The sequence below is a fragment of the Dreissena polymorpha genome, chromosome 8 (assembly GCF_020536995.1).
Source record: "Dreissena polymorpha isolate Duluth1 chromosome 8, UMN_Dpol_1.0, whole genome shotgun sequence".
NCBI classification, from domain to species: domain Eukaryota; kingdom Metazoa; phylum Mollusca; class Bivalvia; order Myida; family Dreissenidae; genus Dreissena; species Dreissena polymorpha.
The window spans coordinates 12,630,342-12,658,077 of record NC_068362.1 but is presented as its reverse complement, the minus strand read 5'-3'; the positions used below and the strand labels follow the sequence as shown (position 1 = coordinate 12,658,077).

Genomic DNA, 27,736 nt, shown 5'->3' with positions numbered 1-27,736 from the left:
ACCTGAGTTGCTAAACGTGTGTTTATACGCATAGTATAACAACAGTAATGCGCCTTATAGCTTTTGTTTTACAGTTTGTATTCACTGATGTAAATGTACAGTTTACCTGTTATTAAAATCCAACATAGACCAACGAACAGCAACAGAAAAAAATTCGATGTTACTAGTCATTTCAATTCCCATGGGTTCCCTCACCCGCCACGTATCACATTTGACATTAATTAAGGCGTTAAGTATCAATCTTTTATACATAACGAGCTAAGCAATTGATCGAAGTTTAATATGAAATTTTTCTATACAACACTGATCTCGAGCACGAAGCTCACATAATATGGTATCATATTGTTTACATACATTTACATCATTGGCCTTCCAAGATTGTGGAAAAGAAAATATTTTTTTAGCAGTCCTTATGCAAAGATAGAGCGACACGTTTGTTCAAACTTTGAATGAGAAACTTTAAATGTATATTAGAACACATTTTTATAAACATATGTATTAAGCGTACCAAAATAAACTTTCAAGTAATGTAACCAAAGTCCACATATGATTAAACTTAGTAGCCTTTGCTTAAACTGAGTTAATATAATTGTGACATTCTAATATGCGCACTGTATTCATGAAATGTATACAAAATAAAATATCAGTACCTCAACAATACAATAGGATTAAAGATACCACAGCATACAATTTTTTTTGCGAAACAGCACTTTAAAGTCATTCCTTAATCTTGCTGAATGGAGATCATACAATATGCACTAATGCAGCTGCCAAAATGGACAGAACAAATGTGTCTGTTTCAGCACAAGTCAGTAAACACGATATGGATATGGTTTAATAAATATTCAAATAATACAATAAATTTTATAACCTTCTGTACACAGAAAAGAGATATGTGTATGTTGTTTCGTATTGTGCTGTTTCGTACTGTTTTTGCTATTGGCCACGTGCATTAAATAAAGGACTACGAACTTGTATATAATAAGAATGCAATACTGTCATAATAAGCCATATATTTAATTCTGAAATCGAAAATGTCTATAAAGTCGAATTCGCCAGCATGTATATCATGCATTTTGTACGATGTGAATCTAAATTTAGTTTTACGGATGATTTTAATTTCGAACCCCAGTCATCAGGATCAAAAGGTTACTGCTTTCACCCCTTGTCTATCGCACCATACGTATTTCAGCTGATATAATCAATCCGCGAGTTATTATAAATGATAAAGAAAAAAAACGTTTTGCGTTTGTGACGCTTTATGATAGAAATAATAATTACTCATACAAACCTGTTTTTTCAGTATACATGTATGTCAACCTTGGTCGTATATTCTATTGCATACATTGTTTTTATAATGTTTGAACTGAGACAAAAAGTAGGGCAATTTTAAACGAAACATTAAGAACACGCGTTTCAACTCAAAAATTGTAATAACTGAACTATAAAGGTCTATTTTGAACAACTTAACAATAATATACAATGTTTAAACATTCAAATTCACAAAATTTGAATTCCGTTAATATTCTTGAGCACTAGAATTAAATAACGCACTTTTTCATTGATAATGATTTCTTCCTTTTCCATCAATAATATTGATTATCGAAAGTCAAACAGGAAATCGCGCAGTATAACGTTAGGTAGTGTCTGTCTAGTTCGTCTTAATAGCGATTGAAATGAGAAACTTGATTAAAAAGGTTCACGCTCTCGTATTTGCGCTTCAATTTTCATAAATTATCTTTATTTTCAGCTCGGCAACCTAACGACTTATGTTCACGTACGTCATACATGCATATTATTAACAATATAGTATTATTCAACACATCCATATAACAGAATGGAAATTAAGATTAAATCTTCAAACAATAACACATAATTTCTTTGAAATTCATTAAAACCTCGCTTGCGTATGTTAAAAATCACTACCACAGTTGAAGTTGAAGTCTTTTCTTGAGCCTACAGGACACATAACTCAAAAGAGCAACATTTTTTTAATACTTGCTTTCAAAATTGACGATTTCTGACGAGTTTATGACATAGTTTAAACACATACTTAATAACAATAATTATAAAATATTTGAATTAATAATAATAGTCGTACACACATGTTGTTCGCTCTAGCAATTTTATAAGTTTTCAAATACATAAACTTCAAAAGAGCATTGAACAAAATATGAAAGCAATTTATGCTCAGGGAGCGATTCAGTCTGAAATTTTCGTCAAAAAAGATGTAACAGCAGTAATAGTGATGCACGCCTGTTGGTAACGATTTTACATCCGTGTGCCGTCGATAAAATGTCGATCTTAAATGTTATCGGAAATATCATGACAAGGTTTAACATTGACACGCACACTCTTAGCAAAATAGTTTGGAAAATGAGGTCCTGCGGGAATAAAATGTTTATAATAGTCGCATTTGTTGCAGGAGTATTAACAACCTGGATGCTTTTCGCCTTTGACGTCGCATCTATGCAATCGAGAATAATTAAATCGTCCCCAAACAACATGGACGTTCATAAGAAAACATGTGGAAGAGATTCTTGCGTCCAACAAATATCATCCAGTCTGAAAAACACAACCGTCGAACCAGTAAACCTATGCGTTGGTCTGAAGGTTCTGGGCTTTAAGGAAACACCAATCTGCATTTACGATCCGAAAATTGATAATGCTATTTCGGCGTCGTTGGCGGCAAAAGGACTTTGGGAAGGTCATCTGGTAACGGTTGTACACAAGATTCTATCACGAGAACCGGACATGGAGTTTATGGACATCGGCTGCAATGTCGGAGTGTACACGATCACCGTCGCTCAGCGGGGACGAAAGGTGGTCGCCATCAATGCAAACAAACGTAATCTAGAACTACTTATTACGTCTTTGCAAATGGGTAAACTAACGCAAAACGTTACGCTGTTGTGGAACGCTTTGTCAGACAAGGTGGAAACAATGAACCTAAGATTAGACTTGGGAATAGCTGAAAAGAATATTGGGGGTACACGTGTTGAGAGTGGTGGAACTTTCTCCGAAATCGGTACTACGGTGCAATCGGTGACGCTCGATGATCTGATTGGACATTTTGGAAAGCATTCAGTGTTCATAAAAATCGACATTGAAGCCAGTGAATGGAAGGCGCTCATGGGTGGCAAACAGTTCTTTGAATCGGTGCATATCAAGTACATACTCATGGAATGGATGCATTACAAAAACGACAAACTCTGTTCCGGCGATTACATTATCAATTTTCTCTCTGACAGATCATTCCTTGCCTACGATCCTCAAAATATGAACAGAGCGCTTAAAATCAAAGACAGGTACACGTGGCCGACGGATGTATTGTGGATGAAGACAGCATAAGCTTTTCACATTACACAGGATGATCAACCCGTGATCATCCCATAGCTTCAACGCGTTCTTGTTAACGTGAACATATCAAAAGTGTTGTTTGATGTCTTGTAAAACATATTTTGTCATTTCTTGAACTTGACTGACTTATAATATGTATTGTCATTTATGAAGCTATGTTAAACATGGACGATAATGAAAGGATGGACAATTAGAAGTTGCGTACTGTCGTAGTGACTTAACCAATACTATATATTGGATTTTAACACGATAATTATGCCGATTTCGATATCCTTGAATGCTTTTTTATAGATTTAGTTTATATTAAATTGTCAAGTGTTGGCCGACTTTCGACCTAATTTATTTTTTAATAATAAACATAACACCAACTGCGATATTGAGATAATATTGTTTCAACTTTATTATTTGTACATATTTTATTGCACGTATGTTGCTGTCTACAACCGCATATAATATAAAATTATCCTACAGAATCTGTTTACCAGGTACGCTTTCTTTTGAACTAACCAATGTCATCTACGGAACTCATTGAGAGATGGTTTGAGTAATTCCGTAAAACGCAAATAAAACTATAAGCATACAAACAAAGTTTTTGATCACAATTGAAAGAAATTTACTTAATAAATACATATGTGCTTCTTCATTCGGCGTTGTGATCAATTTATGTTATATTTTATGTTTCTAAAACGTAAAAGCGTAACACCTAAAACCTTTGATAGTATGCATCATCCAGATGGATACGAATACCATAGACGATGCTGAGTTTTGGTGTTTAATGTACATATGAAAGAGCGCTTTTTGAAAGCAGTCAAGACTCTGCCAGGAGGTAACACGATTGCTGTCAGTACACATCAGTAGGCGTTTGCCAAGCTCTATACACAATTGAATGTGGTTAATTCTGTATTTTCTATAAAACGGCGAATTATAAATATTTTGGAAATATCTTATTTGCTGCTTGCATTCTACATTTCATAATACTGGCATCTGGTGTATTATATTACCATTAATTTGATTTATTTTGAAACATCGGTATTCATGTCTTGCTTAAGCAATTTGAACATTTAACACAGAGCATTAACTATCTGTCTGAAAAAGAAAGATGTATAGTCAGGAAATTCAATAGTTTTTTAACACGATGAGTCAAATGAGCCTGTGCTTAAAATTGTCTGGAGTCAAATGAAAAGTTCAGGGGTCAAACTACAAAAACTAGATATTTTGTTTATAGATATTAGTTGATTGCTCTAAAAATATTGCTTTGTATAACTTTTAGTATATCTTGCTTTACTAAAAACCAATTGTTTTGTATAATGAAACATGAATTTTATATTAGATTCATGAAAACATTTGCATCAAAATGATGCAAAGAAAATAATTTGGAGGAGTCAAAAGTGCCAATATTGCAAAATGCTTGCATCAAAACGCAGGATTCTGCTAAATTGAAATCCCTGTATAGTTCTTGCACATTTCAGTTGGTTTCATTGTCACGTGTCATAACATTCCGTTGCAACTCTATTTAAAACTATAAATGGGATTTTGTTCTCTCAAGACAATGTAAACTGAAAGAAAAACTATGTTTATAGGGAACAATTTATGGCGATTGTCTATGAATTGGCTTGTGTTGTCCTCATTTAAACAACATGTTTGTCTGACGCATATTCTGTTTAAACAATTGTGACGAGATGGTTTATTTTTCGACTACCGGTATATCTTCGCTTGGCTTCGCCACTGATCGCAATTCAAAATTCAACGTTTGGCCCAAACAAGTTTTGAACAAAAATTGAAGAATACAAAACGAAACAAACAATAACATTTAATTGTTTATCATTAAAAACGTACATACGCAACATTAATACTAATCTTTATGATTAAAGCTACACTATGCAGATTTAAAAGTAAATGGCGCAAAAGAAGGTTTAAAGGGACCGTCAACCACAAACAACGAAAAAAGAAGTTCTAAAATACCGTATTGTTTTACAGTTATCAGTTTATATTGATTAAAATATCACAACTAGTATATTACAGTGACGGTCCCTTTAACATAGTTTTAATGATATAACTAATTGGATTTTGTAATTGCTATTAATTATTGTTTTGAATACTTAAAAAAGTTCAAATTGAGAAATTGTTTTTAAAAATACTTTTACCAATTACAATGCCATTAAAATAAAATTCTAGTCTGATGCTTCCATGGTATCAACAAAAATGGAGCGAACGTTATGATTTGTTTGTAATGATAGTGTAAGCTATTATTACTAAGTGTGTCATTTCAATAACTAATTACTGTCAACATGGATGAACATGCTTATAGAACCATGGTTATGTCAACAGAGCATGGCACTGTAACATGTGATCCCTCTTGGAAAACTAACGCTCATGCTACTGTTGTACTGTTTTCGTCCAAGCTCTAAATCGTTAATGTGAAATTACAAAAAAATACAAACAAGGGATGTGTTTGTCAGAAACACAATGCCCCTTATTGCGCCGCTTTGGAATAAAATTCCAATATATCATTCGGCAGGTATAGAAATTATCTCCCTTTTAAAGCTTATTACATGTACTTCCATTGGATTGTATTTGCTGGACTTTTGACCTTGAACGATGACATTGACCTTAACCTTTCACCATTCAAAATGTGCAGCTCTTTGAGATACACATGCATGCAAAATATCAAGTTGCTATCTTTAATATTCAAAAAGTTATGACCGAACTTAAAAGGAGGTTCAAGTTTTAGGAAAGAAAAATACAATGATATTTGACCTTTGACCTTAAAGAATGATATTGACCTTGACTTTTACCACTCAAAATGTGCAGCTTTATGAGATACACATGCATGCCAAATATGAAGTTGCCATCTTCAATATTGCAACAGTTATCAAACTTAAACCAAGGTTAAAATTTTGGGGCAGAGTGACAGACAGGCCAAAAACAATATCCCCCCTCTTCTTCGAAGTCAGTCGCCCAGTTTATAATAGTCGCCCAGTTAAATAGAAAGTCGCATAGTCTAAAAGACCGTCACATACTTTTAATACATTTAATGCATTAAGCCCCATTTTCCAACAGCAAGGCTCATATGAATTAATTGCATAACATTATAAACTGCTACCATGAATAATATACCAAGTAAAAGTCTATAGAAGACAAGTTTCTTCAAGAAAATATATGAGTTTTATACTAATCTCAGGGTCAAACCATAAATCAACCAAAACAGGTATACAACACACTTAAGTGATTTACAACAAAGTCTTGAGCAATTCGAAATTGTTTGCCCATTTATGTAAATGTATGCAGATGGGCCTCTCTCACCTTGAATGACAGTTCACCACTGAGCATCGGTCAACATCAACAGGATATGACAACATCCAGAAATAGCATATGATGTCTTTTTTTCATATTCTTAAATGGGAGCAGTGGCCTAATGGTAGGACGCTGGCTTAGGGATCGAGAGGTCCCGGGTTCGAATCTGGCCCTGACCACTGGAATTTCCTTGAGCAAGAAATTTATCCCACATCTGCTGCTCTCCACCCGGGTCACATCCTAGAGGGAGACGTATGCTTGATATCGCTTTCTGATTACATCAAAGCGAAAACGAAATCGCCGACATTGTCTTATATTTTCTCCTTTGATAATCTGCCGCACGTGTGCGCAATGCTGTCATTAATACTGCCATTGTTTGCTGTGTGCAATTATCGGTTATCTGATCTCTGATCTACTGATAGCGAGAGGATTTGATACGCATCACTGACCGCTGATGCAAGTCGCCTTGGCTTATTCCAGTTGAGGCATTGTGTACACGCCTGTCTTACCCATAATAGTGTAATTGACGTAACCATCTATATATAGAATGCCAGGCTCCCGACCTCGTTTACAGTTTTTCAATCGGCTCTTGTTATGTGTCAAGGCTGCCGGGAACCAATACAGCCAGTGTTCACATGATGGTCATTTATTGTTATGCTTGACGATTTGTACAACTTAAAAGTGTACGAATCTCACTGCTAAATTTAAGTCATAATATATTTGAGTACTGAGCTTAACAAATATCACAAACAGAGAAACAGACTTACACATTAAGTTTAATCCAAAAACGCAGTCAAGCATGTGGGAACATTCCATTAAAAGTCAATGACGCCATTTAAACATAAGAATTACCGGCACGCGACACTCAGTTGGGAAAATTACAATTTGGGGTATTTCAGAATATACGGGTGTGTTACATCAATTTATGTATTTATAATCGAATAAATAATGCGTTTATTATATCGCCATGAGACATTGTCCGGTCTTTTAATTATTGATTTCTGATTGGTACTGACATGAGCAGTAACTGATGAAACCTCTTCGGTACTGTCCGAAACCCGTACAATCTATGGATGTTGCTAATGTCCGTAATATTGCTATTTTAAACTATCTATTAGTAAAGTAAAGCACTGCAATATTTTTTTTTCAAGCAATATGTCAACCAAATAATATATTGATTGCGTATTTGCTAGGTCACAGGTTACTGGTTTCAATTTTCTGCCGTCAAACGATATGCATGTGCAGAAGACGTATATTGACATGTTTTCGGACAGTCGGTTTCGGATACGAATGGTTCGTCGATTTTAATTTTTTTTTTTTACCTCCTTTATAACATATTTATAGAATGACAAACACATATGCAATGTTACGGATGGTCTGGTTGAAAATATTTTGCAATGTACTAACCAGAAATTGCACCCAGAAAGACTAAAAAAAGAACAATATGCTAGGGCTCTGCCCAATATTCCCTTTATCCTACATCCTCAGGCTCTTGGCTAACGAGTAATTACATATGAATGAAATGTGTATTTTTGCCAAATTAAACACACGTTTTATAGTTTTTAAGAGAGCAATATCTCTTTAACATCGTGGCAGTTTAAAATAAAATGTTTAGTTTTAGTAAGTGTTTCGGCATATTTTATTTCAGGTATATGTATGGTTATTAATAGTGAAACATTAATATTAAAGTACCTTTACGCGTGTGATCAAAGGTCCGCTCACTTCTCCCCAATGCCATTGGAAGGAGAAGTCACTTCTCCCTAAAATTTTGGGCTAGGATGATCCCTGCAGGTGTATAAATTGTTACCTGTGAGGGAAATAAGCCAATGTGCCGTGGCTGCATTCTGCGCCAAGATGTTAATGGACGACTTATGACCCAGTGATCAGGGAATAAATGTAAAGACCTTTGAACGCACATCTCGAGTATGAAAAGGGCGCTATATAAATGTGGTTTAAAAAATAAATAAAAAATACCACCAATCGGACCAGTTACTGTAGAATCATGATTATTGGTGGGGTATTAACCCATTTATGCCTAGTGGACTCTCCCATCCTTCTAAATTGGATCAATTTATTTCCAAACTTAGGGATGTCTAGTATATATGTTTTCTATATTTAGAATATTTCTTACAGAAATTCTTTTAAGCAAACAGCGCAGACCCAGATGAGACGCCGCATCATTCAGCGTCTCATCTAGATCTACGCTGTTTGCTTAAAGGACTTTTTTCTAGACGCTAAACATAAATGGGTTAATTTGTATTGATTTCATGGGTTGGCCAATCAACAAATTTAACACAAACATATCTTAACATGAACTAAACAAATTCCTCATTTTTTTAAATCAGAAATCAGCACATCAACCTGTTCACCAAAAAGTCTTTCTTTTTTTTAAACTGTGAAATTTCTGGCCGATAAATATTTATATTTTACAGAATACCTTAATCTTGATAACTCATATCCTTCTGCTTTGCTATCTATAGAAGACCGGATCTCCACAAAAAAGCATGCACCTACAAAAGTAATAATATCCAAGGACTTCAGTTAACCTTGTCAATTTACTTTTTAAAAGAATCAATTATATTTGTCAACATCACAAACAACCAGCCTGTTTTATTGGCTTAAACTTTGTCCCAATTCAAAATTGTCAATAAAGGGATAAAATCCAAGAGTTGAACAACTTTGGCAAAAATCGCTTTCAGACATGAATTTAATAAGGACAAGAAACGTGTTGAAACCTAAACGCATTTTTCGAAACCTTAACGCGGACCCTAATTTCAAGGTCAATGTCAAAGGGGTCAAAATTGGTGTGCGTATGGAAAGGCCTTGTCCAAATACACGTGATTACCAAATATGAATGTTACATCTGAAGTGACATAGAAGTTATGAGCATTTTTCAAAACCTAAACGCAAAGTGTGGCGGACAGACAGATAGACAGACGGACGGACGTACGGACAGACGGACAGTGCGATCACTATATGCCCTCCTTCGGGGGAATTAAAAGTTGAATGTATGCTTTGTTGACTTAACTTTAACATTTGATTTATTGATAATAGATAATATGTTTAACATATAAATTCTATTCGTTGTAATACGATGTATGTAAACTGAACCCATATACACTGTAGCAATGTTAACTTCCGGATAATTAATAAAACTCTTTAAGTAACATACTTCCGTGAAAGCTAGTGACAAGCTCGTCAAGATTTCAATTTACATCATTTCATTTTGTCTATTAAGTGCTTAAAAACAATGTATTAAATGGTGTAAATGACATTATTAATGAGCACCTAGAACTTATTTTGTTATAAACGCCAACGCTATTGCCTTTTCCCTTCAAAACGAGAGTTTAAACTTTATACTAAAAGCCAGTGCACGGGGTTTATAATCGTGTTCATAACAAGTACTAGCAGCCATATAGTAGGGGGGAAAGTAACTCAACGACACATGGAAAGTTCATTGTTAATAACGGATAATGGTTAAAGGTTCAATTATAATGACATTCGGTTAAAAACTAGATTTTCGTGTCATCTACCGGGTTCATTATTAATACTAGCACCAAGACAGTCGGGGAATATGTAGTTCACAATCGCACATTCTCGGCCCCTTCCGTCAAACATAGGATAAGTTCTGATAATCTGGGAGGGGTACCGAATGAGTAGTTAAATGGTAACGGGAGAGTTCGTTGTTAAGAACCTTCAAGTCTAAAATGCTATGACAATCGGTTAAAAACCAGTATTGGATCATCACATAACACTGTTTAAAATGTAGATCTTCATTTGCGCAAAGAACATGATAATGTTGATATGAAACTGCCCCTTAAGTGGAAGGTTATGATCAAGATCTAGCAATTGAACGTTGGAAGTAAGCAATCCATACACAAAGCAAGCCGTTAAAACCTAGATCCAACGTTATAGTATACATAACAGGAAGATAAAGTAAGCTTTCGTGCATTGCTTCACGCATCATACATTTATTTGAACGTATACTTGAAACTTAAAGGATGCGTTTTATTACAGTATGTAAAAGCGTGCTCAACATATCCTGTGATAAATCATTTCATTTATCAAGCCCCCGTGGCAATGACCCTTGACCAGCCTGCGTCAAAATCAAGCCTTTCTATTCTCATAGGTTTCTAGCATCCCAACTTACATCCTCACCAAACGTAATTGTAGGTCAAAAAGCTCTCTTGGTATTGTGCGGAAACGAAATAATCTGCGGACATACCCAAACGATCATCCCGAAGGGCCAAACGACCATCTTGACAGACCAAATGACTATCTGAAAGAACAACCGACCTTCCCAGAATAAACATGATTTTAGTATGCATTTATCAATAATCTATAGCATATATAAACGGGTTACTTATTTCAATATTGTATGAAGTAATTTGAACTCAAGTGTCAAGTAGTGTCCTTGAAAATCAGCAATGATGATTTCATTATATTGATCTGTATCGGTAGCTGACGCCATAACAATATAACCTTATTTATTCCTTTAAGTTAACCTTTAAGACTTTATTCTCATAAATAGACATATAGGTAGCAGTAGGTCTATGTTTATATATACCCACGTAGTGTAATTAAACACTAATATTGATACAGAAAATCGCATTATAGTATCATTTTACAGCAAGTAATAATACCCCTGTTATATAAATGTTTTCTTGAAATGTGACATGGAAACTTCATGTGCACCACGACAATGATACTTGTTTGTCATATGATTTTTTAATTACACATTCTTCTAATCTCATTCCCAAATTTCAGTGCTCTTTTGATTATCTTAATATGATACAGTAACCTTCTGAGCTAATTCAATTGTAGGTTACTACGTTATATCTGTTGTAACATTTAACGAGTTCGTTATAAATTCAAAAAGAGCAGTGCTGCATTAAAACAAAAACTAAGAAAACTAGCCAAGAAACAATGCAATACAAATCACTCGATAATGTGACATAAAGTCTGAGATGATATGGTGTTGTATTGGAACCACTCATATATGTGGACTCGAATAGTAAAATCATATATATGCAAAGGCAGGAGTGGTTGCACATACAATTGAAAGCCTATTATTAAGAAAAGTACTATGGATTTTTATTTGTCAATACATGTTGGCGATGTGAACTACAAATGCAATGTAAATTTAGTGACAGTTTGTGAGATACCCATGCAGAAACCACGAGTGTATGCACGGGACAGTAATTTAACAGAAAGCTATATATACTTTCGTAGTAAATAAGTAAACATTATAAACATAACATAATCACGTATTATGCTCATTGATTATTTGAAAACAATTGCGGTGGAATATCGGATATGGTATCAACCTAGAATTCCCGGCTTCACTACTCATAAAGGCAGCTTTCTCAAGGTCTTCTATTAACACGTCAAGTGCTGGTTCGACCAACGACTGATACTCAAAGTACGCCTAAGGTTTGAAGTATAATCTAGCGAAAATAAATAGCTTTAAACTGCATACATGTGTCATTCTAGTCTAGTTTGTATATGCATTTATTGATTGCCTAACGTCGTAGTTGCAGTTTATACGTGCAACCTGATAATAAACTGGGAAATCCCGGACAATTGCTATCAGTGCACCTGAGCGGTAATATAGTTCTTAATTGAATGCGATTTTTCACGTACGTTCGTGTCTCTGACAAATGATAGAACATATTTGCCTTGCAACTTGCACACTGGAAGAGATACATATTGACACCCTATCTTATTTCTTACATATAATTGGTGATAGTGGGTAAATTTATGGCGGGTCCGAACCTCCCTTAAACCTCTTTTTATGATCATATTTTTCAATACTCATCCTGTCACCGCGGTTGTTGTATAGTGTTAACATTATCTTCGTATTTTTTATAGGATATTAATGTCCGTATAAATAATATGTTTACAAAAAGGTAGGCTGAACTAATTTTCAGTAATTGTACTGAATAACAATTGCAGTTAATAATTGAAAACCATGCTAAATAATCGTCATAAATATTATTTAAAATGTTGATTACATGATCATTGCATACATATTTGAAATAGAACAGTCTTGTATGTAATGATAGTTATTGCATTCATTCGACATTAGACATGTATGTGATGTGAAGGTTCAACGGAAATACAGGTAACAATAGGCTAAATAAAGATTACGTGGACCCAACTAAAGAAACAATATGATTGCAACGTTGCTTTATCAGGTAAAGTTGTCTCAGTTTATAAGTCTTAGTCAGATTCAGATGAAAACTATTTCATCCAAATTGATTTGAGTAGGAAGTGTGTGCTTGTTTAATTGTTTTATTTTGTATTCCGCCAATGTAAACAGTATTTCAATAATATCGATCAGGTAGAGAATCATCATCATCATCATCATTATTGTTGTTGTTGTCGTTGTTGTCGTCGTTATCATCAACATCATCAGCAGCAGCATCAGCAGCAGCATCACAAGCATCATTAGCAGAAATATCTTCATCATTATATTCATAATCATCGTCATCATCATCATCATCAGCAGCATGTTCATCACCTTTTCATAATCAAGATCCATCTCAACTTCTCCTATTCCTCTTTCTCATCATCATCAATCGACAATAATATTTAATAAATCATCATCACTTTAACCATAATAATAATTATCAATATCATGCTTATTGTCGTCTGTATCATTTTTTGCATATTCACTACTTAATTTGAATTCAACATGACTTCAAATACTTTGTAAATAACAACTTGCTACATTCGCAATTTCTAAAAAATAAATATGTGTACCATGTACTTGTTGTATAATTCATGTTTTGTGTTTTGTTATAAAACCAGATGCATGGACTAAACTTTATATACGTTCGCTTCAAAATATGACAATCTTCAACGAGTAAGATTAACATATTGATAGCTATATGGTTCCATGTTGAACTTCAATCTTTATGACAACGAAATCATTTTTTATACATTTATGTACATCGTTCATCAGTATGTTTACACGAAAATATGTACAGGTAACTGTTCGCCAAATCAAAATTTAATAAGCGTTTTTGTACTCAATATGGATATCATTTAATGCTCTTAGTCTTCTTTTGAGAGGAACGTTAAAATAAAACAGTTTATAACATTTTACTTGTACAATAAATAAGTGTTAAATGTCACCTCACATGTTGATATAACATAAATAATTAAACAATACAAACTAAAGCTTCACTTTTGTAAAATACAATATGAAATTGTTAACATAAGGTTCGTTTGTAAATGCATGCATATGTTTATTTTGTGACTTTATTTATTAGTTTATTTTCAATATGCACATATTCACAACATGTGAATAGAATGAGCAAATACAGTTTGTATAACATAATAACATAGTCACGTCACTTACAGGAAACAACAATAAATTACACCTAATAGGGTGTGTGAAAACCATAAAACATGCAGGATGAAATATCGGTTAAAGTTTGTTATTTATAGTAGCAAATTGGACCAAGTTTATGAATAATAAGATGTTTACTTGTAGGTTATCATAATTAATTTATTTTAACTCGGATTCCTGAGTGTTTGTTTTTATAGTATAATGTAACCTTTTTTCATCGATTTAACACTTTAGTGTATTTTAACCTTTGCTCTTAAGGTTACAATATACTAAATCATTTAGGTGTTCCCTTCATCATTTACCTAAGTGGGATCTTTTTGCCAAAATTTGGCACTTTCAGCAACCAGTTTTGTTTTTTATTTGGTACATGATTCTCTCATTCAGTGATGTTAGGGAAGTATTGACCTTATTCGCGTGTCTTTGCATACAAAGGTGACATGGATCGATGATATTTGTTGTGTTGAGAATTCTGCGTGAAGCTGTGTGTCCAGAAGAAGTACTAGAAACCCCTTTCAGGAAGCCTACATTGATCTGAGCTCCTTTCTGGGCCCTGCTAGTACATGGAACCTCATTGCTAAGCTTATAATGCTTGCCTAAATATATGTATCTTGTTCATTTTAACCTTTCCTTCCGGTCTAAACCCCCAACATGAGCATTTTTTCTTTCGCTCGGTTATGAACCTCCATTTTCACCTGATTGCCACCATAAAAATAGTCAAAAGTACTTATTTCTTGCCCAAAATATAAAATTTTGTATTCTCTTGAACCTCTAAATGAGAGCTGGCAGTGCATATTGGCCATCTGCTGCAGTTTAAAGGCACCCATGACATTATGTGTTAAAATATATCATTGGCTGCTGGTAAATAAAGGGGCTCCGAGCGACAAGGCGCTTTCAGGATTTCACACTTTTATTGTTGCGCAACAAAAAGTTATTGGAAGCTTATTGATTTCTACACTTCAAAGTATCTTTGATCTTTCATTTTTACTAATTTGTTTATTGTTTTGGATGAAATTGGATTTTTTTTTGCTTTGAAATTGACATTTTTGGGGTTATTTAAAAAAAAAAAACACTAAAAAGACATTATCAAAATTGCTCTGAGTGAAAATATCTAACAAATTCATTCTTTTCCCACCCCGCATAAGCCCCAGGTGCCTATCCATTTGGTTTGTTTTGGTATTTTGTTGCAGATATTGAACACAACAGCTTTAAATCTTAAAGGGACATTTAAGCTTCAACAGGCCTATAATCGCCTTCTTCGGACGGAAAACACCAGCGTGTGAAAATATGATATAAAATGGCCAAATGGACAGATAATCCAGCCAAACTTAATATATTGGTGCAATATGAATAGGAAGATAATAATATGCAAGAAAAACACATTTTAATCAGAAAATATTTCTCCTTTAGGTTACAATATACTAAATCATTTTGGTGTTCAATGCTATACCCTCTAAAAAATGGAACGTCATTTATTTGAAGACACAATTCTCTGTATGTGCACTTGCCATGACTTTATTTTTGAATATTTCTGTGTGCATGTGGTAGGGAAAACATTGTTGTATACTACAAATTCAGTGTTTTGCTTATAGGTTGGAGACTACATGAGATTTTGACAGATGGCGGGAAACCCTCATCAACTGGAGATCAGCCGGTAAAAAGGTGGCCTTAAAACAGTGACCGTTGATTCGCGTCGAGTTCTTTCTTACATACTGCATGACCTATCTTTTTTATTGTTTAAATCCATTCGGCTTGGCATGCTCTTTAAGAAAAGGTATGGGTATGGGGGTGTCTACGTGCAAAAGTTTGACTTTATTTTTCATTGAAGTTGTTGATTTTACATTGAATTTGTTAAGGAAATCTTTTGTATATTGTAACCTAAACTAACTTTAGGTAAAAATGAAATATCATCTGCAAGTGCAAAATATGACTGGTAAAGCTGATTTTTGGTCATTTCTTAGCAAAAGAGAAGATTATAAGTGCATTAAATGCATGAATTCAGATGATTTGACCCAAAATAGTTGTTTTTCAAGTTGACCCTCCACCCTTATATAGCCGAATAAGGGCTAAATTGCTTTCCAACTTAAGTTCAAAGGCATATTGGTTGACCGTGTAGCATTAATGTACTACATGATGTCAGAATTCAACGCCTGGGTCTCCGTGATCCAGTAACGCAACAATAGCTTGTGCGTAAAGCATTAACATTCAAACAGAGCCCCATTTCACCGATATGGAATGGCGGACATTTTTACAGATTGGACAGTGCAGCAGATGCTTAGCTGAGCCAGCCTTCATATTTAGTACAATCATGAATATAACAAGCTTTATCACTACATATTATTCTTATAAATACACTTAAAATACATAAATGCATGTGTTTTTTTCATTTTATATCTATTTCAATTGGGTATTTTGACTTTTTCAGGTAGAGGAATGTCTGCGACTAAGCCGAGGGCCACTGCATAAGGGTTATTGATGGCAAAACAGGTAATAATACTAAATTATTATCATGTACACAAGCAAATAAGCATATTAATGATGCTTAAGGTGTGAAATACTGCCATAATCAGGTTTGTGGTCACTCAAACCCTAGCCGTTGTGCAATTCCCCGTTCAGTTTGAATCTATAGTTCCGCATCCCGACACGTAAAGGTCGTGCTTTGCTGGCAGCGGAAGTTGGCACTTAACAGGTTTATCCTTGTTCCTGAGCATGTATGCAGTACAGCTGAGTTAATTTGCTACTTGTAACCCTACAATTAGCTTGTGTTTGGTATTGTTTTCTCACAATAGCGCTTACTGTTAATGTTCTGGCTTGAAAGGATGTCGCGTCGGACTTAAACATAGGATTGTTGCAGCAAGTGTCCCCTTCATCATTTACCTAAGTGGGATCTTTTTGCCAATATTTGTCACTTTCAGCAACCAGTTTTGTTTTTTATTTGGTACATGATTCTCTCATTCAGTGATGTAAGGGAAGTATTGACCTTATTCGCGTGTCTTTGCATACAAAGGTGACATGGATCGATGATATTTGTTGTGTTGAGAATTCTGCGTGAAGCTGTGTGTCCAGAAGAAGTACTAGAAACCCCTTTCAGGAAGCCTACATTGATCTGAGCTCCTTTCTGGCCCTGCTAGTACATGGAACCTCATTGCTAAGCTTATAATGCTTGCCTAAATATATGTATCTTGTTCATTTTAACCTTTCCTTCCGGTCTAAACCCCCAACATGAGCATTTTTTCTTTCGCTCGGTTATGAACCTCCATTTTCACCTGATTGCCACCATAAAAATAGTCAAAAGTACTTATTTCTTGCCCAAAATATAAAATTTTGTATTCTCTTGAACCTCTAAATGAGAGCTGGCAGTGCATATTGGCCATCTGCTGCAGTTTAAAGGCACCCATGACATTATGTGTTAAAATATATCATTGGCTGCTGGTAAATAAAGGGGCTGCGAGCGACAAGGCGCTTTCAAGATTTCACACTTTTATTGTTGCGCAACAAAAAGTTATTGGAAGCTTATTGATTTCTACACTTCAAAGTATCTTTGATCTTTCATTTTTACTAATTTGTTTATTGTTTTGGATGAAATTGGATTTTTTTTTGCTTTGAAATTTACATTTTTGGGGTTATTTAAAAAAAAAAACACTAAAAAGACATTATCAAAATTGCTAAGAGTGAAAATATCTAACAAATTCATTCTTTTCCCACCCCGCATAAGCCCCAGGTGCCTATCCATTTGGTTTGTTTTGGTATTTTGTTGCAGATATTGAACACAACAGCTTTAAATCTTAAAGGGACATTTAAGCTCCAACAGGCCTAATATCGCCTTCTTCGACGGAAAACACCAGCGTGTGAAAATATGATATAAAATGGCCAAATGGACAGATAATCCAGCCAAACTTAATATATTGGTGCAATATGAATAGGAAGATAATAATATGCAAGAAAAACACATTTTAATCAGAAAATATTTTTCCTTTTAAACTAACTTTAGGTAAAAATGAAATATCATCTGCAAGTGCAAAATATGACTGGTAAAGCTGATTTTTGGTCATTTCTTAGCAAAAGAGAAGATTATAAGTGCATTAAATGCATGAATTCAGATGATTTGACCCAAAATAGTTGTTTTTCAAGTTGATCCTCCACCCTTATATAGCCGAATAAGGGCTAAATTGCTTTCCAACTAAAGTTCAAAGGCATATTGGTTGACCGTGTAGCATTAATGTACTACATGATGTCAGAATTCAATGCCTGGGTCTCCGTGATCCAGTAACGCAACAATAGCTTGTGCGTAAAGCATTAACATTCAAACAGAGCCCCATTTCACCGATATGGAATGGCGGACATTTTTACAGATTGGACAGTGCAGCAGATGCTTAGCTGAGCCAGCCTTCATATTTAGTACAATCATGAATATAACAAGCTTTATCACTACATATTATTCTTATAAATACACTTAAAATACATAAATGCATGTGTTTTTTTCATTTTATATCTATTTCAATTGGGTATTTTGACTTTTTCAGGTAGAGGAATGTCTGCGACTAAGCCGAGGGCCACTGCATAAGGGTTATTGATGGCAAAACAGGTAATAATACTAAATTATTATCATGTACACATGCAAATAAGCATATTAATGATGCTTAAGGTGTGAAATACTGCCATAATCAGGTTTGTGGTCACTCAAACCCTTGCCGTTGTGCAATTCCCCGTTCAGTTTGAATCTATAGTTCCGCATCCCGACACGTAAAGCTCGTCCTTTGCTGGCAGCGGAAGTTGGCACTTAACAGGTTTATCCTTGTTCCTGAGCATGTATGCAGTACAGCTGAGTTAATTTGCTACTTGTAACCCTACAATTAGCTTGTGTTTGGTATTGTTTTCTCACAATAGCGCTTACTGTTAATGTTCTGGCTTGAAAGGATGTCGCGTCACACTTAAACATAGGATTGTTGCAGCAAGTGTCCCCTTCATCATTTACCTAAGTGGGATCTTTTTGCCAAAATTTGGCACTTTCAGCAACCAGTTTTGTTTTTTATTTGGTACATGATTCTCTCATTCAGTGATGTAAGGGAAGTATTGACCTTATTCGCGTGTCTTTGCATACAAAGGTGACATGGATCGATGATATTTGTTGTGTTGAGAATTCTGCGTGAAGCTGTGTGTCCAGAAGAAGTACTAGAAACCCCTTTCAGGAAGCCTACATTGATCTGAGCTCCTTTCTGGCCCTGCTAGTACATGGAACCTCATTGCTAAGCTTATAATGCTTGCCTAAATATATGTATCTTGTTCATTTTAACCTTTCCTTCCGGTCTAAACCCCCAACATGAGCATTTTTTCTTTCGCTCGGTTATGAACCTCCATTTTCACCTGATTGCCACCATAAAAATAGTCAAAAGTACTTATTTCTTGCCCAAAATATAAAATTTTGTATTCTCTTGAACCTCTAAATGAGAGCTGGCAGTGCATATTGGCCATCTGCTGCAGTTTAAAGGCACCCATGACATTATGTGTTAAAATATATCATTGGCTGCTGGTAAATAAAGGGGCTCCGAGCGACAAGGTGCTTTCAAGATTTCACACTTTTATTGTTGCGCAACAAAAAGTTATTGGAAGCTTATTGATTTCTACTCTTCAAAGTATCTTTGATCTTTCATTTTTACTAATTTGTTTATTGTTTTGGATGAAATTGGATTTTTTTTTGCTTTGAAATTTACATTTTTGGGGGTTATTTAAAAAAAAAAACACTAAAAAGACATTATCAAAATTGCTAAGAGTGAAAATATCTAACAAATTCATTCTTTTCCCACCCCGCATAAGCCCCAGGTGCCTATCCATTTGGTTTGTTTGGTATTTTGTTGCAGATATTGAACACAACAGCTTTAAATCTTAAAGGGACATTTAAGCTCCAACAGGCCTAAAATCGCCTTCTTCGGACGGAAAACACCAGCGTGTGAAAATATGATATAAAATGGCCAAATGGACAGATAATCCAGCCAAACTTAATATATTGGTGCAATATGAATAGGAAGATAATAATATGCAAGAAAAACACATTTTAATCAGAAAATATTTCTCCTTTATAAACTAACTTTAGGTAAAAATGAAATATCATCTGCAAGTGCAAAATATGACTGGTAAAGCTGATTTTTGGTCATTTCTTAGCAAAAGAGAAGATTATAAGTGCATTAAATGCATGAATTCAGATGATTTGACTCAAAATAGTTGTTTTTCAAGTTGACCCTCCACCCTTATATAGCCGAATAAGGGCTAAATTGCTTTCCAACTTAAGTTCAAAGGCATATTGGTTGACCGTGTAGCATTAATGTACTACATGATGTCAGAATTCAACGCCTGGGTCTCCGTGATCCAGTAACGCAACAATAGCTTGTGCGTAAAGCATTAACATTCAAACAGAGCCCCATTTCACCGATATGGAATGGCGGACATTTTTACAGATTGGACAGTGCAGCAGATGCTTAGCTGAGCCAGCCTTCATATTTAGTACAATCATGAATATAACAAGCTTTATCACTACATATTATTCTTATAAATACACTTAAAATACATAAATGCATGTGTTTTTTTCATTTTATATCTATTTCAATTGGGTATTTTGACTTTTTCAGGTAGAGGAATGTCTGCGACTAAGCCGAGGGCCACTGCATAAGGGTTATTGATGGCAAAACAGGTAATAATACTAAATTATTATCATGTACACAAGCAAATAAGCATATTAATGATGCTTAAGGTGTGAAATACTGCCATAATCAGGTTTGTGGTCACTCAAACCCTTGCCGTTGTGCAATTCCCCGTTCAGTTTGAATCTATAGTTCCGCATCCCGACACGTAAAGCTCGTGCTTTGCTGGCAGCGGAAGTTGGCACTTAACAGGTTTATCCTTGTTCCTGAGCATGTATGCAGTACAGCTGAGTTAATTTGCTACTTGTAACCCTACAATTAGCTTGTGTTTGGTATTGTTTTCTCACAATAGCGCTTACTGTTAATGTTCTGGCTTGAAAGGATGTCGCGTCGGACTTAAACATAGGATTGTTGCAGCAAGTGTCCCCTTCATCATTTACCTAAGTGGGATCTTTTTGCCAAAATTTGGCACTTTCAGCAACCAGTTTTGTTTTTTATTTGGTACATGATTCTCTCATTCAGTGATGTAAGGGAAGTATTGACCTTATTCGCGTGTCTTTGCATACAAAGGTGACATGGATCGATGATATTTGTTGTGTTGAGAATTCTGCGTGAAGCTGTGTGTCCAGAAGAAGTACTAGAAACCCCTTTCAGGAAGCCTACATTGATCTGAGCTCCTTTCTGGCCCTGCTAGTACATGGAACCTCATTGCTAAGCTTATAATGCTGGCCTAAATATATGTATCTTGTTCATTTTAACCTTTCCTTCCGGTCTAAACCCCCAACATGAGCATTTTTTCTTTCGCTCGGTTATGAACCTCCATTTTCACCTGATTGCCACCATAAAAATAGTCAAAAGTACTTATTTCTTGCCCAAAATATAAAATTTTGTATTCTCTTGAACCTCTAAATGAGAGCTGGCAGTGCATATTGGCCATCTGCTGCAGTTTAAAGGCACCCATGACATTATGTGTTAAAATATATCATTGGCTGCTGCTAAATAAAGGGGCTCCGAGCGACAAGGCGCTTTCAAGATTTCACACTTTTATTGTTGCGCAACAAAAAGTTATTGGAAGCTTATTGATTTCTACACTTCAAAGTATCTTTGATCTTTCATTTTTACTAATTTGTTTATTGTTTTGGATGAAATTGGATTTTTTTTTTGCTTTGAAATTGACATTTTTGGGGTTATTTAAAAAAAAAAACACTAAAAAGACATTATCAAAATTGCTTAGAGTGAAAATATCTAACAAATTCATTCTTTTCCCACCCCGCATAAGCCCCAGGTGCCTATCCATTTGGTTTGTTTTGGTATTTTGTTGCAGATATTGAACACAACAGCTTTAAATCTTAAAGGGACATTTAAGCTTCAACAGGCCTATAATCGCCTTCTTCGGACGGAAAACACCAGCGTGTGAAAATATGATATAAAATGGCCAAATGGACAGATAATCCAGCCAAACTTAATATATTGGTGCAATATGAATAGGAAGATAATAATATGCAAGAAAAACACATTTTAATCAGAAAATATTTCTTCTAAACTAACTTTAGGTAAAAATGAAATATCATCTGCAAGTGCAAAATATGACTGGTAAAGCTGATTTTTGGTCATTTCTTAGCAAAAGAGAAGATTATAAGTGCATTAAATGCATGAATTCAGATGATTTGACCCAAAATAGTTGTTTTTCAAGTTGACGCTCCACCCTTATATAGCCGAATAAGGGCTAAATTGCTTTCCAACTTAAGTTCATATTGGTTGACAGTGTAGCATTAATGTACTACATGATGTCAGAATTCAACGCCTGGGTCTCCGTGATCCAGTAACGCAACAATAGCTTGTGCGTAAAGCATTAACATTCAAACAGAGCCCCATTTCACCGATATGGAATGGCGGACATTTTTACAGATTGGACAGTGGCAGCAGATGCTTAGCTGAGCCAGCCTTCATATTTAGTACAATCATGAATATAACAAGCTTTATCACTACATATTATTCTTATAAATACACTTAAAATACATAAATGCATGTGTTTTTTTCATTTTATATCTATTTCAATTGGGTATTTTGACTTTTTCAGGTAGAGGAATGTCTGCGACTAAGCCGAGGGCCACTGCATAAGGGTTATTGATGGCAAAACAGGTAATAATACTAAATTATTATCATGTACACAAGCAAATAAGCATATTAATGATGCTTAAGGTGTGAAATACTGCCATAATCAGGTTTGTGGTCACTCAAACCCTTGCCGTTGTGCAATTCCCCGTTCAGTTTGAATCTATAGTTCCGCATCCCGACACGTAAAGCTCGTGCTTTGCTGGCAGCGGAAGTTGGCACTTAACAGGTTTATCCTTGTTCCTGAGCATGTATGCAGTACAGCTGAGTTAATTTGCTACTTGTAACCCTACAATTAGCTTGTGTTTGGTATTGTTTTCTCACAATAGTGCTTACTGTTAATGTTCTGGCTTGAAAGGATGTCGCGTCGGACTTAAACATAGGATTGTTGCAGCAAGTGTCCCCTTCATCATTTACCTAAGTGGGATTTTTTTGCCAAAATTTGGCACTTTCAGCAACCAGTTTTGTTTTTTATTTGGTACATGATTCTCTCATTCAGTGATGTAAGGGAAGTATTGACCTTATTCGCGTGTCTTTGCATACAAAGGTGACATGGATCGATGATATTTGTTGTGCTGAGAATTCTGCATGAAGCTGTGTGTCCAGAAGAAGTACTAGAAACCCCTTTCAGGAAGCCTACATTGATCTGAGCTCCTTTCTGGCCCTGCTAGTACATGGAACCTCATTGCTAAGCTTATAATGCTTGCCTAAATATATGTATCTTGTTCATTTTAACCTTTCCTTCCGGTTTAAACCCCCAACATGAGCATTTTTTCTTTCACTCGGTTATGAACCTCCATTTTCACCTGATTGCCACCATAAAAATAGTCAAAAGTACTTATTTCTTGCCCAAAATATAAAATTTTGTATTCTCTTGAACCTCTAAATGAGAGCTGGCAGTGCATATTGGCCATCTGCTGCAGTTTAAAGGCACCCATGACATTATGTGTTAAAATATATCATTGGCTGCTGGAAAATAAAGGGGCTCCGAGCGACAAGGCGCTTCAAGATTTCACACTTTTATTGTTGCACAACAAAAAGTTATTGGAAGCTTATTGATTTCTACACTTCAAAGTATCTTGATCTTTCATTTTTACTAATTTGTTTATTGTTTGGATGAAATTGGATTTTTTTTGCTTTGAAATTGACATTTTTGGGGTTTTTTTAAAAAAAAAACACTAAAAAGACATTATCAAAATTGCTTAGAGTGAAAATATCTAACAAATTCATTCTTTTCCCACCCCGCATAAGCCCCAGGTGCCTATCCATTTGGTTTGTTTTGGTATTTTGTTGCAGATATTGAACACAACAGCTTTAAATCTTAAAGGGACATTTAAGCTCCAACAGGCCTAAAATCGCCTTCTTCGGACGGAAAACACCAGCGTGTGAAAATATGATATAAAATGGCCAAATGGACAGATAATCCAGCCAAACTTAATATATTGGTGCAATATGAATAGGAAGATAATAATATGCAAGAAAAACACATTTTAATCAGAAAATATTTCTCCTTTAAACTAACTTTAGGTAAAAATGAAATATCATCTGCAAGTGCAAAATATGACTGGTAAAGCTGATTTTTGGTCATTTCTTAGCAAAAGAGAAGATTATAAGTGCATTAAATGCATGAATTCAGATGATTTGACCCAAAATAGTTGTTTTTCAAGTTGACCCTCCACCCTTATATAGCCGAATAAGGGCTAAATTGCTTTCCAACTTAAGTTCAAAGGCATATTGGTTGACCGTGTAGCATTAATGTACTACATGATGTCAGAATTCAACGCCTGGGTCTCCGTGATCCAGTAACGCAACAATAGCTTGTGCGTAAAGCATTAACATTCAAACAGAGCCCCATTTCACCGATATGGAATGGCGGACATTTTACAGATTGGACAGTGCAGCAGATGCTTAGCTGAGCCAGCCTTCATATTTAGTACAATCATGAATATAACAGCTTATCACTACATATTATTCTTATAAATACACTTAAATACAACAATGCATGTGTTTTTTTCATTTATATCTATTTCAATTGGGTATTTTGACTTTTTCAGGTAGAGGAATGTCTGCGACTAAGCCGAGGGCCACTGCATAAGGGTTATTGATGGCAAAACAGGTAATAATACTAAATTATTATCATGTACACAAGCAAATAAGCATATTAATGATGCTTAAGGTGTGAAATACTGCCATAATCAGGTTTGTGGTCACTCAAACCCTTGCCGTTGTGCAATTCCCCGTTCAGTTTGAATCTATAGTTCCGCATCCCGACACGTAAAGCTCGTGCTTGCTGGCAGCGGAAGTTGGCACTTAACAGGTTTATCCTTGTTCCTGAGCATGTATGCAGTACAGCTGAGTTAATTTGCTACTTGTAACCCTACAATTAGCTTGTGTTGGTATTGTTTTCTCACAATAGCGCTTACTGTTAATGTTCTGGCTTGAAGGATGTCGCGTCGGACTTAAACATAGGATTGTTGCAGCAAGTGTCCCCTTCATCATTTACCTAAGTGGGATCTTTTTGCCAAAATTTGGCACTTTCAGCAACCAGTTTGTTTTTTATTTGGTACATGATTCTCTCATTCAGTGATGTAAGGGAAGTATTGACCTTATTCGCGTGTCTTTGCATACAAAGGTGACATGGATCGATGATATTTGTTGTGTTGAGAATTCTGCGTGAAGCTGTGTGTCCAGAAGAAGTACTAGAAACCCCTTTCAGGAAGCCTACATTGATCTGAGCTCCTTTCTGGCCCTGCTAGTACATGGAACCTCATTGCTAAGCTTATAATGCTTGCCTAAATATATGTATCTTGTTCATTTTAACCTTTCCTTCCGGTCTAAACCCCCAACATGAGCATTTTTTCTTTCGCTCGGTTATGAACCTCCATTTTCACCTGATTGCCACCATAAAATAGTCAAAAGTACTTATTTCTTGCCCAAATATAAAATTTTGTATTCTCTTGAACCTCTAAATGAGAGCTGGCAGTGCATATTGGCCATCTGCTGCAGTTTAAAGGCACCCATGACATTATGTGTTAAAATATATCATTGGCTGCTGGTAAATAAAGGGGCTCCGAGCGACAAGGCGCTTTCAAGATTTCACACTTTTATTGTTGCGCAACAAAAAGTTATTGGAAGCTTATTGTTGTATCTTTGATATTTTTACTAATTTGCTTTGATTGACACACTTTATCAAAATTGCTTAGAGCCCCATTTCACCACCCCGCATGCAGGGCCTAATTTGGCGGACATTTTTACAGATTGGGACAATGCCAGCAGATGCTTAGGCAATGACAGACCAGCCTTAATATATTGGTGCAATATGAATAGAAGATATAATATGCAAGCTTTTAATCACTACTATAGGTTGAAATATCATCTGCATAAAATATGACACTGATTTAAGCAAAAGTACATTAAATGCATGATTGTTTTTTTTTCATTTTTATATAGCTAAGGGCTAAATTTTTCAACTTATGGGTATTTTGACTTAGCATTTAAGTGTTAGAATTCAATGTCTCCGTGACTAACGCCGATAGGTGCCAACATTAAGCATACCGAGGGCATTATTGATGCAGCAAAGCAGCCATTCACAGAGCTTTAATAATACTTATAATTTATTAAATGCATGTACTATTTCAATGCTTTAAGATAAAGCATGCATAATTATTGATGGCTAAGTGTAAGCATAAATGATGCTGCTGCATAATCAGGTTTGTGGTCACTCAAACCCTTGCCGTTGTGAATTCCCCGTTCAGTTTTGAATCTATAGTTCCGCATCCCGACACGTAAAGCTCGTGCTTGCTGGCAGCGGAAGTGGCACTCTAACAGGTTATCCTGTTCCTGAGAATGTAGCAGTACAGCTGAGTTAATTTGCTACTTGTAACCCTACAATTAGCTTGTGTTTGGTATTGTTTTCTCACAATAGCGCCTTACTGTTAATGTTCTGGCTTGAAAGGATGTCGCGTCGGACTTAAACATAGGATTTGTTGCAGCAAGTGTCCCCTTCATCATTTACCTAAGTGGGATCTTTTTGCCAAATTTGGCACTTTCAGCAACCAGTTTTTTGTTTTTTATTTGTACATGATTCTCTCATTCAGTGATGTAAGGGAATAGTATGACCTTATTCGCGTGTCTTGCATACAAAGGTGACATGGATCGATGATCTTTGTTGTGTTGAGAATTCTGCGTGAAGCTGTGTGTCCAGAAGAAGTACTAGAAACCCCTTTCAGGAAGCCTACATTGATCTGAGCTCCTTTCTGCCCTGCTAGTACATGGAACCTCATTGCTAAGCTATAATGCTTGCCTAAATATATGTATCCTTGTTCATTTTAACCTTTCCTTCCGGTCTAAACCCCCAACATGAGCATTTTTTCTTTCGCTCGGTTATGAACCTCCATTTTTCACCTGATTGCCACCATAAAAATAGTCAAAAGTACTTATTTCTTTGCCCAAAATATAAAATTTTGTATTCTCTTGAACCTCTAAATGAGAGCTGGCAGTGCATATTGGCCATCTGCTGCAGTTTAAGGCACCCATGACATTATGTGTTAAAATATATCATTGGCTGCTGGTAAATAAAGGGGCTCCGAGCGACAAGGCGCTTTCAAGATTTCACACTTTTATTGTTGCGCAACAAAAGTTATTGGAAGCTTATTAATTTCTACACTTCGAAGTATCTTTGATCTTTCATTTTTACTAATTGTTTATTGTTTGGATAAAATTGGATTTTTTTTTGCTTTGAAATTGACATTTTTGGGGGTTATTAAAAAAAAAAGACACTAAAAAGACATTATCAAAATTGCTTATAGTGAAATATCTAACAAATTCATTCTTTTCCCCACCCCGCATAAGCCCCAGGTGCCTATCCATTGGTTTGTTTGGTATTTTGTTGCAGATATTGAACACAACAGCTTTAAATCTTAAAGGGACATTTAAGCTTCAACAGGCCTAAAATCGCCTTCTTCGGACGGAAAACACC

At 35.3% G+C, this 27,736-nt stretch overlaps 4 protein-coding genes across 11 annotated transcripts in view; 1 reads left to right on the top strand and 3 right to left on the bottom strand.

Moving 5' to 3' along the window:
* The window catches only part of LOC127841954 (uncharacterized), a 265,443-nt gene extending 261,866 nt beyond the window's left edge, over positions 1 to 3,577 (top strand). The window contains exon 2 of one of the 2 annotated variants that reach the window (XM_052371151.1): positions 2,708 to 3,577. In XM_052371151.1, the coding sequence (XP_052227111.1) occupies positions 2,708 to 3,351 (644 nt within the window). In that variant the 3' untranslated portion in view covers positions 3,352 to 3,577. Of the gene's footprint in view, positions 1 to 2,377 lie in introns of those variants that run through there. The other variant, XM_052371152.1, reaches the window with a different exon arrangement.
* LOC127841953 (uncharacterized) overlaps positions 1 to 27,736 on the bottom strand; it is a 237,060-nt gene that overhangs the window by 122,285 nt on the left and 87,039 nt on the right. The gene's annotated exons all lie outside the window — the stretch shown is intronic.
* Positions 1 to 27,736, bottom strand: part of LOC127841945 (uncharacterized) — a 472,965-nt gene that overhangs the window by 387,641 nt on the left and 57,588 nt on the right. The gene's annotated exons all lie outside the window — the stretch shown is intronic.
* The window catches only part of LOC127841948 (uncharacterized), a 167,785-nt gene that overhangs the window by 83,955 nt on the left and 56,094 nt on the right, over positions 1 to 27,736 (bottom strand). The gene's annotated exons all lie outside the window — the stretch shown is intronic.